General features: G+C 41.1%; 1 protein-coding gene across 2 annotated transcripts in view; it reads right to left on the bottom strand.

The window, feature by feature from the left end:
- The window catches only part of TMEM168 (transmembrane protein 168), a 28,641-nt gene extending 18,795 nt beyond the window's left edge, over positions 1 to 9,846 (bottom strand). Inside the window, exons 1-2 of one of the 2 annotated variants that reach the window (XM_031024127.2) lie at positions 9,584 to 9,846; positions 3,556 to 4,812 (exon numbers count right to left, since the gene is read on the bottom strand). In XM_031024127.2, the coding sequence (XP_030879987.2) occupies positions 3,556 to 4,683 (1,128 nt within the window). In that variant the 5' untranslated portion in view covers positions 4,684 to 4,812; positions 9,584 to 9,846. The remainder of the gene's footprint in view (positions 1 to 3,555; positions 4,813 to 9,583) is intronic. The other variant, XM_006729664.3, reaches the window with a different exon arrangement.
- Positions 9,847 to 13,790: the final 3,944 nt, after the last annotated feature.

Here is a 13,790-nt window from a genome sequence, read left to right as displayed (position 1 = left end):
TCTTTCTTTGACACTTTTTCTCTGAGTATACTCATTAACATCTCACCCAACACCGGGCAGAACACAGTTCGAGAAATCTTTAAACAGAAGATTAATTCAATTAAAATTAAGTTGAAAAAATTTCATTGCATCAAAGACCATGCCTGCACCATAGGCAGCAGTTACCAAGTAGCAACTAACTGGGGAATGCAGACACAGCTCAGGTAGATGCATGTTAATCTTAAATAGCTAAAGTAATACCTTGTTACTCAATGGGTATATTTTTGACCAGTAGTTTCTGCATCACCTTTCACTGTTCAAGCTGTCTCCCAAAATCAATTTCAATCTTCAAAAATTTAACAACATCCCCACATGATTTCAATGCATGTTAAAGGTTGAGAAGCACTGGCCTACAACAGGAGTTCGCAAACTTTCTGTAAAGAGCCAGAGAGTTAATATTTTAGGTTTTGTGAGCCTGAGGTCTCTGTCATAACTACTCAACTAGGCTGTCTATTATAATGATAAAAAGGTCTATATATTAAGAAGGTATAGTAATTAAAGATGTATATATGTACTTGGAACAGAATACCAAAATACATTGAACAAGAAAATAACAGAATCGAAAGGACAAAACCACAATTTAGCAACTTATAATGAAGGTTTTTAATATCCCTCTCTCAGTCCTAATGGAAATAGAAAATCTGCAAGGATATAGATTTAGGAAGAAAACCCACCAGCTTGACCTAGCTGGTATTTATAGAACACTCTACCCAACAACAGCAGAATGCTCATTCTTTTCAAGTGAACACGGTGTTTTCTCTAGAATAAAACACATGGCAGGCCACAGAACAAGTCTTCATAAAAGACTAAAGTCATATAAAGTATGTTCTCCAATCACATGTAATTAGAAATCAATAACAAGGAAATGTGGGAAATCCCTCAAATATCACGTTATCAGACAACCAATTTTTAAGTAACCCAAAGGTCAAAGAAGAAATTTCAAGGGTAATTAGAAAATATCTTGTGAGACAGCATAGTACTAGTATAAGGTCAGATATATAGCTCAATGGAACAAAAAAGAGAGCTCAGCAATAAACCCTTATATTTATATTTCACTGACTTTGGACAAAGGTATCAAGGCAATTAAACAGGGGAAAGGAAAGTCTTTTCCTGGAACAATTAGAAAGCCATATTTTGCAATAGTTAGATCCTTACATCATACTATAGACAAAAATTTTTTCAAAATAGATCATATACCTAAATGTATAAGTTGCAATAAAACCACTAGAAGAAAACTAGTATAGAAGAAAATCTTTGTGACCTAGGGTGAAGCAAAGACTTCTTAGATATACTAAAAACACAGTACATAAAGAGTAAGTTGATAAACTGGTCTTCATGAAATTAAAAACCTGTACTCTTCAAAATGTGTCATGAGGAAAAAAAGATAATTCACAGACTGGGAGAAAACATTTCCAAATCATCTAATAAAGGGCTTGTAGGGCGCCTGGGTGGCTCAGTTGGTTAAGCGACTGCCTTCAGCTCAGGTCATGATCCTGGAGTCCCTGGATCGAGTCCCGCATCGGGCTCCCTGCTCGGCAGGGAGTCTGCTTCTCCCTCTGACCCTCCCCCCTCTCATGTGCTCTCTCTCTCCTCTCATCCTCTCTCTCAAATAAATAAATAAAATCTTTAAAAAAATAAAGGGCTTGTATCCAGAATATAAAAACCACCCTTAAAACTCAATCATAAGAAGAGAAGTAACTCAATTTAACAACGGGCAAAAGATGTGAATAGATATTTCAAAAACAAAGATAAGCGAATGACTAATACACACATTAAATGATGCTCAACATCATTTGTCATTAGAGACATACAAATTAAAACCACAATGAGATAGCACTCCACACCTAAATTGAGAGGCATTCTCAAGTAGATCAACTTTAAAAAAAAAGTTGAATGGAAGGACAGAATCTGGAAATTGGTATTCTTAAAATTATTTTTGCTGACCTATTCTTTGGAAAGCTTTTGTGTACCGCCAGTGGTACACATACCGTATTTGAAGACCACTGGTAGAAGAATACAAGAAAGATACGGTGGCTTAGACAATAACGCTTAACAGGATTTGATGATCTGGAAAGGTGTCAAGCATGGATGAGGCTGATGTTAGGGGGGCGGGGGAGTAGTTAGGGCTGGAAAAGGAGCTAATAGGAAAAAGGTGAGGGAAAGAAGCAGAACTCTTTTAAGAGTTTCTGACAACATCCTCCATCATCATCATCATCATGATTCTGATAGTCCCCAGCACTAGCAAGTAAAGTTAGGAAGATAGCCTCAGGCAACACCCACAATGTTTTTATCATTTACTTGACTCCCCCACAGGCTCCCTGCCCTAGCCCACACTGACAAAAAGGCACCATGCCCAGGCAAGTCTCTACATTTCCCTTCAAACACTCACATCTAGAAATCACTCTGTAGCAAGTAACTGGACCAAAGCAGAAAACTGTACCAAGCACAGGTGATCTTCCCTTTTCCCCTGCATCCTAATCTGATGTACTCAAATTACAATATTTCTCACACTGTAATAATTGTTTACATGCTTGCCTCTTCCCTAGCCCATTAGAGACTGTGACTTAAGACAGACACTTCTTACTCATCTTGCAATCTTCAGCAGCCAGTACAGTATCTGACCTATCCTGCATCAATAAATGTTCAAAGAATGGAAGACTAGGCTTGTTAATACTATAAACTCCAACCATGCAATTTAAATATCTTTGTCTACAAAAGAACTTTTTAATTTTTTTAATATATCATGGGCAGCAAATGTATTTTAAAATCCAATTTTTCTTTCTCAGGAGAGCCACTAATCTATAATTAAGAACGTGATATGTTATATATCTAATCACCTTTTACATATATGGGAAGTGGCTATATAAAAGAAATGTGTTGTAGTGAAAAGACCGGCGGACTAGATAGAAGCTAGGTAACCTGGTTAGGGCTAGTACCAGACACTCTGTCTTCTCAGGCATTCAGTTTCCACCTGTGTGAAATGAAAGGATTAATGTGCAATCTCTAAGCACTCTTCAAATGTTAATACTTAAGAATCTTTAATCTGAGTGTTTAATGAAGGCAGGAGGGATGTCAGTCGCTGAGTATTCCTAACATTTTGGTACCTCTTTGCTAGAGATCAAACTAAATGATACTGTCAATATTCATTCAGTACTTCAACTCCATGAACAAAAGTAAAAAGAATCTCCTTTTGAAATCAGGAACGTGACTTTTTGATTCTAATAATTTAACTCTTTTTTTTTTTTTTTTTTTAAAGATTTTATTTATTATTTGACAGAGAGAATGAGAGAGAGAGAGCACATGAGAGGGGGGAGGGTCAGAGGGAGAAGCAGGCTCCCCGCCGAGCAGGGAGCCCGATGCGGGACTCGATCCTGGGACTCTGGGATCATGACCTGAGCCGAAGGCAGTCGCTCAACCGACTGAGCCACCCAGGCGCCCTCTAATAATTTAACTCTTAAAGCAAGCATTAAGTCACACATCATAGGCATTGACATAATAAACAAACTAGACGCTTACCTGCCAGGAAACTGCTCCTAAAATCGCTGTTGCAAGAAGACTAAAAAAAACTAACTGCTCTGAAATTAAGCAAAAGTGACGCATCCCTTTGGATGCCATGATTCTATCAAGGCTATTGTTATCTACCCTGTGGGTGAAATATACTTTATGGCAGTCATTTAATTTGGTATGGAATCCCCAAAGAGTTAAGAGAAAAATAATATGGCAAATCATCCAGAAAATTCCAAAAATGGAAAAGCCTGGTATTACAAAATACCAGAGGTGAGTATCTCTAAGTTTAAATGCTGAAAGAATAAAAAAGGTAAGCTCAATCATTCCTGTGAAAACGACTGAAAGTCTTCTGCATATTCTTCCACGGTACAAAAAGGGTTTCCACCTTTCAGTCACTGAAAGTCCACTAAAATAAATGTCAAGGAAAGGGTCAGTTATCAGGCAGATAAAAAAACATGCAAAAGCAACTGGATTTTTGGGAGTTTCCAATGAGGAGAAAAACAGCAAGACTGAAAAAATAACTAAGTTTGGAATAGCTAAGAAAGACTTCATTCTCAGGTCAATAATCAGCATGGCCAAAGCTACAACAAGTAAAATGACACTCAGAGACTTCTCCACCAACATAGTTGTGCTGGCAACAGCAAATCCAACAAGTTCCAGAAATTCAACTGTGGTTAGTAAAGTGGGTCGATGACGGACATACCCAGAAATTCTCTCCACCAAAGCGCATAATATCCTTAGTACTATGGAAGTTAGAAGCAAATATTTGGTTGACTCTTCTTTCACATCATTTTTAAAGGATGAATTGTCAAGAAAACATAGGAGGCCAAGCAAGAATCCAAACCAAAGATTGGAGAGACTTAAACTTGCTGCTTGCATTGAAAAATAATAATAGAGTATGCTGGCAATTCCAAGAACGAAAAGACCAAGAATAAAAATTACCAAAATTAAGGAATTTGCTGTTTTTTCCCATCTTACATAAAGACCTAAGCATATAGCAACCAATAAATTGATTCTGGCTAAATAGCCAAGATAACGCACTGAAGAATGCATATTCACTTCTCTGTTGACTTCTTCCAGTCTTGTCATTGCTAAATACAGACAATGACTAAAGCAGTAACGCAGTGATTTACACATGTAATCTGGCAATTTGGGCTTTCTCCCTGTGGTACAAAAATTAACTGCTTGTTTTTCATCCAGCAAATCCAACGTATCCGTAACTCCTATTTCAGCATTTCCTCTGGTGGAATTTTTGTTTATCGTGATCTAAAAAGCAGAAAAAATAAGTCAGTGTTAATTTTATATAATTTATATTTTAGCTCTCTCTTCTTTGTAGAAAATAATAAATAAATGAGAAATAAAGTTTCTTTTGAAACTCAGTTTTAAATTTTACTTGCATGTATCTTAATGGCAATTGTTTCTGGTTTAAAAACTCAGTTTATCCATATAAAAATGACAGTGCTTTCTACTTAACATATGCTAAGAAGTATGACTAAATCACCACTAGTGAAACTGTTTTTCCAAAGACTAAGCCATTCTTACTTCAATGGTTAGTTTTTCAACTACAATGTGTAAATGTGAGATATTCAACCTAGCTTAGATTGTAGAAGATGGATCTGGCACAATCAAAAACTACTCAGCAGCTAAACCGAATGATGGGCTTCATCATTACATCTAATTTGAAAAGCACTTGTATCCAGTAATAGCAACCGTTCCTACCTAAAATCCTCTCCATCTTTTTACAAGGCAGCTCTAACAGGCTATAAAATCTTAGTCTTTACATTGTTTAATAAACTTACCAGAAGTAAAGTTTAACTGCATTAAAGTTAGTCCCTAAAGTTAACCCATAATTTTCCCTATACTTTGATCTCTACTAAATTACTTGGATTATCAAACCTCCTTTCTAGATCTAAATACTATCTCTGTAGCAAACCAATTCCTGAACTTTCTAGTCAAAATTCTGAAGTTAGAATGCTAACCAATATTTACATTAAATAACCAATATTTAAACTTTATATATGTATTTTTAAAGATTTTATTTGACAGAGAGAGAGACAGCAAGAGAGGGAACACAAGCAGGGGGAGTGGGAGAGGGAGAAGAGGCTTCCTGCCGAGCAGGGAGCCCGATGTGAGGCTCGATCCCAGGACCCTGGGACCATGGCCTGAGCCGAAGGCAGACGCTTAATGACTGACCCACCCAGATGCCCCTAAACTTTATACTTTTACTTTTAAAAAGTTAACAATTATTCGTTAAAGAACCCAGATAATTATTTTAGGCTTTGAGTGCCCCCACAAATTGCACTTAAAACATGACAATGGCCAAAAAATGCTTTAACTATCTACCAGATAATTCTTCAAAGTTTATGTTATACTGTTTCAGAACTGATCCATTCAACAGCTCATGGTCACAATAAATATCCATGGAGAACTCAACCAGACAAAAATTTAAAAAAATGACTTGTTTGCGATGAGCTTATTTATACTTTCTTAACAGTAGGACACATGAGAGGCACCTGGGTGGCTCAGTCGGTTAAGCGTCTGTCTGCCTTCGGCTCAGGTCATGATCCCAGAGCACTGGGATCGAGTCCTGCACTGGGCTTCTTGCTCAGCGGGGAGCCTGCTTCTCCCTCTGCCTGCTGCTTCCCCTGCTTGTGCACACTCTCTCTCTGACAAATAAAATCTTTAAAGAAAAAAAAAAATAGTAGGACACTAAAAGAAAGACCCGAAAGAAACATGATAACCTGGAATTAACCCTTAATTACTCATTTGGCTGGAGAAGAATTTTACTGAGCGACAATCTTACAGTCTCTGGGATGTTCCAAGTACTATTACTAATTCTACTTCGCACTAATTCTACTTCAGCAAGTGTATTTTTTACAGATAAACCTATTTGAGTATTCTGATTTTCCTCAATTACATTTTCATCCCATCATTTCTTAAGATACCATACACCGCTAAAAAAATGTCTTCCTTTGGTATATTTTGCCTTTACCTTTTTGCTTATATGTAAGATATTGATAAAATCTAGAGTGCTTTGCATTTTTTTTTAACATCACTCCTGTAATATAATTGTTCAACAAATAGGTTGGAATACAGGTCCTCAAAGGGTTGATGGTACAGTCTGGGCTTAGACAACTGAACACTGCTGAAGAAAAAAACAATCACACACCAGGCTCAATGGTTGCCACGCAATTCACGAGACATCCTTCTGTTTCTTTGGTCAACACTCTCCCATTTTGTGACTACCCAACCTCTCTTCCTTAGCCTCAAATCTCTGACACCCACTTCCCACTCACTGCACTCTCACTAGATGACTGCCTCCAACAGAGTTGTCAGAAGAGAGCTTACTTGAGTTTCCGACACCACAAACCCACCTCTACCGACATCTCCTGATATGGGGGAAGAAGGATGTCCCTTCCCTATCTAAGGCTAAATCTTTCAGACATACTGGCTATCTTTTCCCCTCTACCTCTTCCAGAACTTCACAATCTCTTCGCTCTTCAAACTCCCACTCTTCTCTTAGCCATTAGCACTTAAACGTTTGCAAAGCTCTTTTTAAAAACAATACCAAAAAAACCCAGAAACAAAAACAATCTTCACGCATCCCCATCTTCTCTTCCAAGTTCAATCTTCCGTCCTCTTTTGACAGCTATTCTACGATTGCTTCACTTCTCACACCACTCAACAATGGTTCCTACCATACAACAAACTGCTCTGCCAAATTCTAAAGTGACCTATAAGCTCCTAAAACCAATGCGTACTTTTCATTTATTATCCTGCACTTTCTTCAAACAACCTTTGACATTGTTGACTCCTCTCAATTTCTGAAACCTGCCCTTCCTTTAGCTTTCAAAGACCAACCTCCAGATTTTCTTCTAACTCAGTGACCTCTCCTTCTCCATCTTCTTGCAGACTCTTGATTCTCAATCCATCCTTTGGATGTTCAATCCCAGGCCTAGGCTCTTCTCTCACTGTACACTTTCTATGAGCAATCTCAACTATTTCCATGTCTTCAATTATTCTCTCTCCCTAATTATATACATATATTAATCTGTCTGATATAAATAAAAGCACCAACTCTCTTAGAGGTAAAACCCTAGAAAAAAGGTAAACAAGGGCGCCTGGGTGGCTCAGTCGGTTAAGCGGCTGCTTTAGCTCAGGTCATGATTTTGGGGTTCTGCAATCAAGCCCCACGTCCAGCTCCTTGATCAGCAGGGAGTCTGCTTCTCCCTCTCCCTCTACTCCCACTGTGCTCGCTCTCTCTCAAATAAATACTTAAAAAAAAAAGAAAAAAGGTAAACATGTAAATTATACCCATAACATCCATATCATAGAATATATGCAACCACACTGTCAAAATCAACATGCAGAATATTTTTAAATGGCTAATTTACAAGTCTTTCCACATTCTGAACTTCTTCAAAGGACAAACTGGCTGCATCAGAGTAAGACAACAAAGCAACAGCATCTTTTCAACTGGTCTGCCATTACTTGATTCAATGAGAAATTACTTGTGAGACAGATAAAAATGGAGCACAGAAGAGTCAATCTGCATAGGGGAACTCCCAGAGTCTGTTTTATAAAACCCCACATACTACTCTAACCCTCCTCTCCTTCACCACCTATATTTAGTCCTCACCAAGTCCTGTCCACTCTTCTTCCTATACACATCTTAAATGTTTCTATTTTCCATCCCCAAAGTCAAAATCCCAGTTTTGGCTATCATGGTCTCATGCTTCAATGTCTCCCTATATCTACCTGTGCCCTCTCCAAGAAGTGTCCCTTTTAAAATAAAAAATTTGTTAGTCCACTCTGTTCTGTAAAAACCCTCAAATGGCTTCCGAGCACCTTAAGCAATAAAGTCTAAACTCCTTAAAACGCCTTATAAGGCTCTCCATACCATATGTGAATAACTTCCCTGCCGCATCTATTTTCTTCTTTTCTGCTTGAACTTCGTATTCCAGCCATACTGACCTTTTCAATTCTGAAGTGCACCATTGCTATTCCCTCTCCAGGTACACTTCTTCCCTCTTCCTAGACCCATCCCAGTCCTCACACCTGGCTCACTCCTACTCTTCAGGTCTCACTTAAATCATTTTCTTGGTGAGATTACCCCTGACTCATTTATATGATCCCTGCACTTCTTCTATAATAGCAAAATGCTGATTGTCATTTGCTTAAGGTCTGCATTCCCTACTAGATCACAAGGTCTCTGAAAGTTTGTCTTTAATACTGCGTACCCGTGTCTTAGCAGAAAATTTGGCACCAAGTAGATATTCAACAAATACCTGTGAAAGAAATAGGGACTAATACAGAAATAATTATATTTAATAACAATGCAAGTTATTGGACACTTAGTAATACATGAAGAGACTAAAGTTGTATAATATCCCACAGCGCGTAAGTAATAGAACTAAGGGAGAGTCCATGAATGTTTGGTTTGTTTCTCTTTTCGCCTTACTTCAGCCTTCACTTAATTCATCCAAATTCCTCCAAACCAGTGCGTTCTCTTCCATGTCCTACCTCTAGGGCTCAATAGAGCCACTACATACACACTCTTCACTTCCATCAGCTTTGGACTCAGACACTATTTCCGTCCCATCTAGAAGCGTCAAAAGCTGAAAGAACCATACTGAGCACCTAAGGTCGGGGAATTCCCGTGCTTTGATTCAATGAATTCATGTGAACTCTTTGGGCCCACTACATACGAGGAGAATGGCAACTTAAACATCCAATCTCTTAGTACTGGGGCAACAACAGCAATTCTTCCAGAAAAAGCCTGCCTGTTCTCTACCACCCCTCTACTTTGGGAGACGGCAACGACAACTGGGGGCCCAACTGCCTGGGGAACCGCGGGGGATGTGGAGCACCCCACCTTCCAGCCTCCAACCCCCACCGTCACTACTCTCGGGGCAGGTATCGCAACCTCGGCCCCGGATGACCGGCTGTGCGGAGCTAGGGGCTCGAACGACGCAGAGACCTGGGCGGTGTCTGTGCTCAGGTCTTGCCACCCCGCTGTTCACCCCGACCTCCCTACCTGACTCGGCCGCCGCCACCAACGCTCTCTCAACCCCGGAGTCGGCTCTGGGGCCAACACAGTAAAGGGAGGCCCCTTGGGGCTGAGCTTGCGACTCGGATCTGGGAGGTGGCACGCCGGAGGAGGGGGGGTGTCGAGGGCCCGAGGCCACAGGCACTAACACAGGCCAGTCTCGTTGGAAACTTTCTCCGTTACCGGCCCGACCGCGGCCGCCATGTTCCTGCCGCCGGATCCGCGACGGTACGGAACGCCGCCGGGGTCAAACCGCGCGGCGCGCTTCCTCCCTGAGGCCCGGCCCCCTCCCCGCCCAAACTCCCCGTGCGGCCGCCGCCCCAGGTGTGCCCGGCGCTGCGACAGCACATAGAGCACCCCCCACCCCCAACCTAGGGTGCCGGCTGAGTCCGGCCTCCGTCGCCTTCTGGGACCTAGGATCGGCGGCGAACAGGGAGCGGGAAGACCACGAAGGATCACGTAGACCGTGCCCGTGAAGCCTTTAGGCCGCCGCCTCGGGCTGGACGGAAAGTGGGACAGGACGGGCGGGATGGTCCACACGTGGGCGGCAAATACCGCAGGAGGCGTTGCTGTTCTTTAGTATCTATGGCATAATGCATGGCTTTGTGTCCGCTGACCAGCAGAAGCCCAAGTTCCTTAGGCTCGCCTTCAAAGCCCTTCTCGCCTCCTTTTCTAATTAAGACTCCTTTTAAGTCACTGCCTGGGTCTTTACCCCACCGACAGCGCTGAGCTCCCCAGGCCTGGCCTGTTCCATTCCCCTTCTTCCACCTATCCCTTACACGTTCACCAGCCTTTCTTTCTTTTTTTTAAATAACACATAAAGTATTATTTGCTTCCGAGGTACAGGTCTGTGATTCATCAGTCGCCCAGGCCTGATTCTCATTTGTACTCTGAACTCCTTGAATAAACGTAGGGGGAGGCAGCACTTCACAACAGCTGCGTCCGGTGGTTTTGGAGTTTGGAACCTGGTTGCTCCTCTTTTCTATGTGCAACCTGTGTTTCTCTGAAAAACAAAAACTTTTTTGCAAAGATATTGTGTAAACTATTTTTTTTCTGGCAGAAGGTAGGCCTTCAAAAAGTATGAATTCCTTTCCCCTCTCTAAGAGGCCCTCCCTTTCTGCCTGCTTTCTATCCCTCCCATCATTTTCTGCTCCTTGTAGCTCTTAGGTCAGTTAATCTCTCTGAACCCCAGTTTCCTCATGTGTTAATTGGATACTAATAACACCCACCTTACAGGGTTGTTGTAGGGATTAAGTGAGATCATGTACGTAAACAAATACCTTAAAAACTAGATGTTTTATCCCCTTTAGAGTAAAGCCCAAAATCCTTCCAGAGGTATGGACAAGTTCTGTAGCCTGGCGCTTTTTTACCTCCAGCGTGATCTCCCACAACACTCCCCCAATTGTCTGCACCCCAGTCTGCTTTCATTTCCTCAAATGCCAGGACATGTCCAGTTTTGCTAACCATTAAATCAGCCTGGTGTAGTACCATAGTTGGTACTTAAATATTTGTTAAGGGGCGCCTGAGTGGCTCAGTCGTCAAGCGTCTGCCTTCGGCTCAGGTCATGATCCCAGGGTCCTGGGATCAAGCCCCGCGTCGGGCTCCCTGCTCAGCGGGAAGCCTGCTTCTCCCTCTCCCACTCCCCTGCTTGTGTTCCCTCTCTCGCTGTGTCTCTCTCTGTCAAATAAATAAAATCTTAAAAAAAAAAAAAAATTGTTTAAAAAAATAAATATTTGTTAAATAAAGTAATAGTACACAATAGGCCTTCAACAATCACTAGTTCTCTCCCATTTTCTGTTAGTATCATCTATACTATTCCTATCTTTGCTGATAGAATGTGAATTCATTTTCATTTAATAGGTGTTGGGGGTTTGGGGTGTGCCGCAGATGAAAGTGATAAAGCACTCTCAGACTCAGATTCCTCCTACATAAATAAAAAGTGTGAGATTCTGTCCAGACTCCTGTCTTAACTCTAAAAGCAGTCACTAGCCAACTCCCAAATCTGTAACTCTGGCTCTTTGGGGGAACATGTGTCACATTTCCAACTACCTGCTAGATGTTTCTACTTGAATTGCCATCACTTCTAATTCGACTTACCTTTAATGGACATTTATTTATACATATATATTTTGTTGGTTGGTTGGTTGGTTGGTTTTGTATTCCCACCATCTGAACCATCATTCTGTGTTCGGAGAATTCCCCACCTTAGGAGTCTAGTGGCTGAATCTGAAATGCCACATACTTGTTCTACCAATCATGTTCACCAGCTGGGAGCTGTCGACTCAAAAAAGCAAACACAAGCAAACACAGAAAGCCATGCTTCCTGGGTAACTGCAGGAGTATAGCAAGGTAGGCTCCTGGGGCAATAGTAAGAGTGGTTCTAGTGGTTTGCATCCAGCATCCAGAATTCGTAGTGTCTGTGACTCAGTATGCTTGCGCATGCCTACGGCAACCCTAGAGCCCTCTCCCATCAGTTCAGTGTGTGTTGTTACTGGTTGTACTCTCTGACCACGCAAGTCCAAGCTCCGTTTCCAGCTGTCCTCTGAGCTACCCACTAGCCTCCAATAAATTTTTCTGCTTAAATCAGCCACAGCTGTTTCCTGTTCCTTAGCATGAAGGTCCCTCATTAAAACAGTGCTTTTTCATCTTCCTCAAACATGATCCACAGCCTTGTGACCTTGAAACTATCTTTGATGCTTGCTATCTTGTCAGTATACTTTAAAATACTGCAATGAGATGTGTATGTGTTTGAGAGTTAACTTTCATCTGCACACTCCAGGGTGGATAATTAGCATTTGAAAGACTAATCAGGAATCTTCACTATAAAGTTGGGTGCACAAGTGTTTTCACTATCACTGTTAATCTGCACTAGAGGTATTTTAATTAACATAAAAGATGATAAATAATTTTTCATTGTGGAAATAACAGGTGTTCAAGATACATGGCTCGCTAGGATATTGTACAGGCACTTCTGTTCTTGCCTAAATGGAGTGTGTGGAAGAAGCTTCAGATTATGGCATACTGACAGCCTTCAGAATGGCTCCCTGAATCTAGAATGCTGTTCAGTGCTTTGGCACCAAATATTTTTTGTGTAGTGTTTTTTTGTGCCTGCTTGTTGATAAATATTTATCTGTGTAGTTGCATGAAGTCTGAGACTTGCTTTCACTGTAGGGCACTACCTAATAGTAAAGGGAGAGGGTAGCTCTCATCGATCGTTAGTTGTTGAAGACTGTCAGTATTTACTAAAAGAACTGGACAATTGTGAAGTCCAAGTGTTCATCTTCATTTACTCCATTTCTTGCATTTATCATTTCTTTTCAAATCCCATTGCTACTACCCAGGTTGAGGTCCTAACCCATGAATTACTTCAGTAACTTCTGTGGTTTGTCATTTTGATGTCAGCCTCACCCCCATCTAATCCATCACACTGATATTCTCAGAACACCATTCTGTGTCACTTATTAAATTAAAACCAATGACTTCTACAGGCTACAGAATAAAGTGCAAACCCCTTAGCCTGGTACATGAGGCCCTCCAGAGATGAACCAAACCCCCCTCTGCCCAGTAACATTAATCCTGAAATTAGAAGTATTAGGGTCAGTTCCTGACATCTGACACATCCTCAGCCAAACACCTGGATATAAAACAGCCACTTGGGAACCGCCTCAGTGACAGGAGATTTCAAGCTGCATTACCAATGGTAGTGTAATGATCCTAATAGCAGGAACATCCATTCTTCAACACTTGCTTCCAATGCAGGCAAGGTCTGTGTGCTCCAGACCAAATAGTTCACCCAGAGGAATTATTTCAGACTAGGAACACCTGTGGAAATACCATTTTTTTAAATCAAGGGAAGGAGGGAAGGCAGCACTTGTGGTAGGAGAAATGGAGGATCCTATCTATTTCAGTCCTCTGTAGCAGGGAGTCACAGAGGAGTCCTACATTATTTCTCCCATCTTCTCTCTTGTTTTTCCTCCTACTTCTTTCAATTCTTCAATCCTGTTCCAGAGCTGAATGGACTCAGGATCTCCATAGATGATCTGCTGGGTCTACTCCCTTGTTATTTCTGTGTAATACTTTGAGATTACAAAGTGCTTTCACCTATGTCCTATCATTCAATCTCTACAAAACCTGATGATGTAAATATTATCATCATCATTTTACAGGTAAAATAACCAAGGTCCAGAGAAACTGC

Source organism: Leptonychotes weddellii, chromosome 12, assembly GCF_054177405.1.
Source record: "Leptonychotes weddellii isolate Sample4059 chromosome 12, ASM5417740v2, whole genome shotgun sequence".
Lineage (NCBI taxonomy): Eukaryota > Metazoa > Chordata > Mammalia > Carnivora > Phocidae > Leptonychotes > Leptonychotes weddellii.
This window is presented reverse-complemented; position numbering and strand designations above follow the sequence as displayed.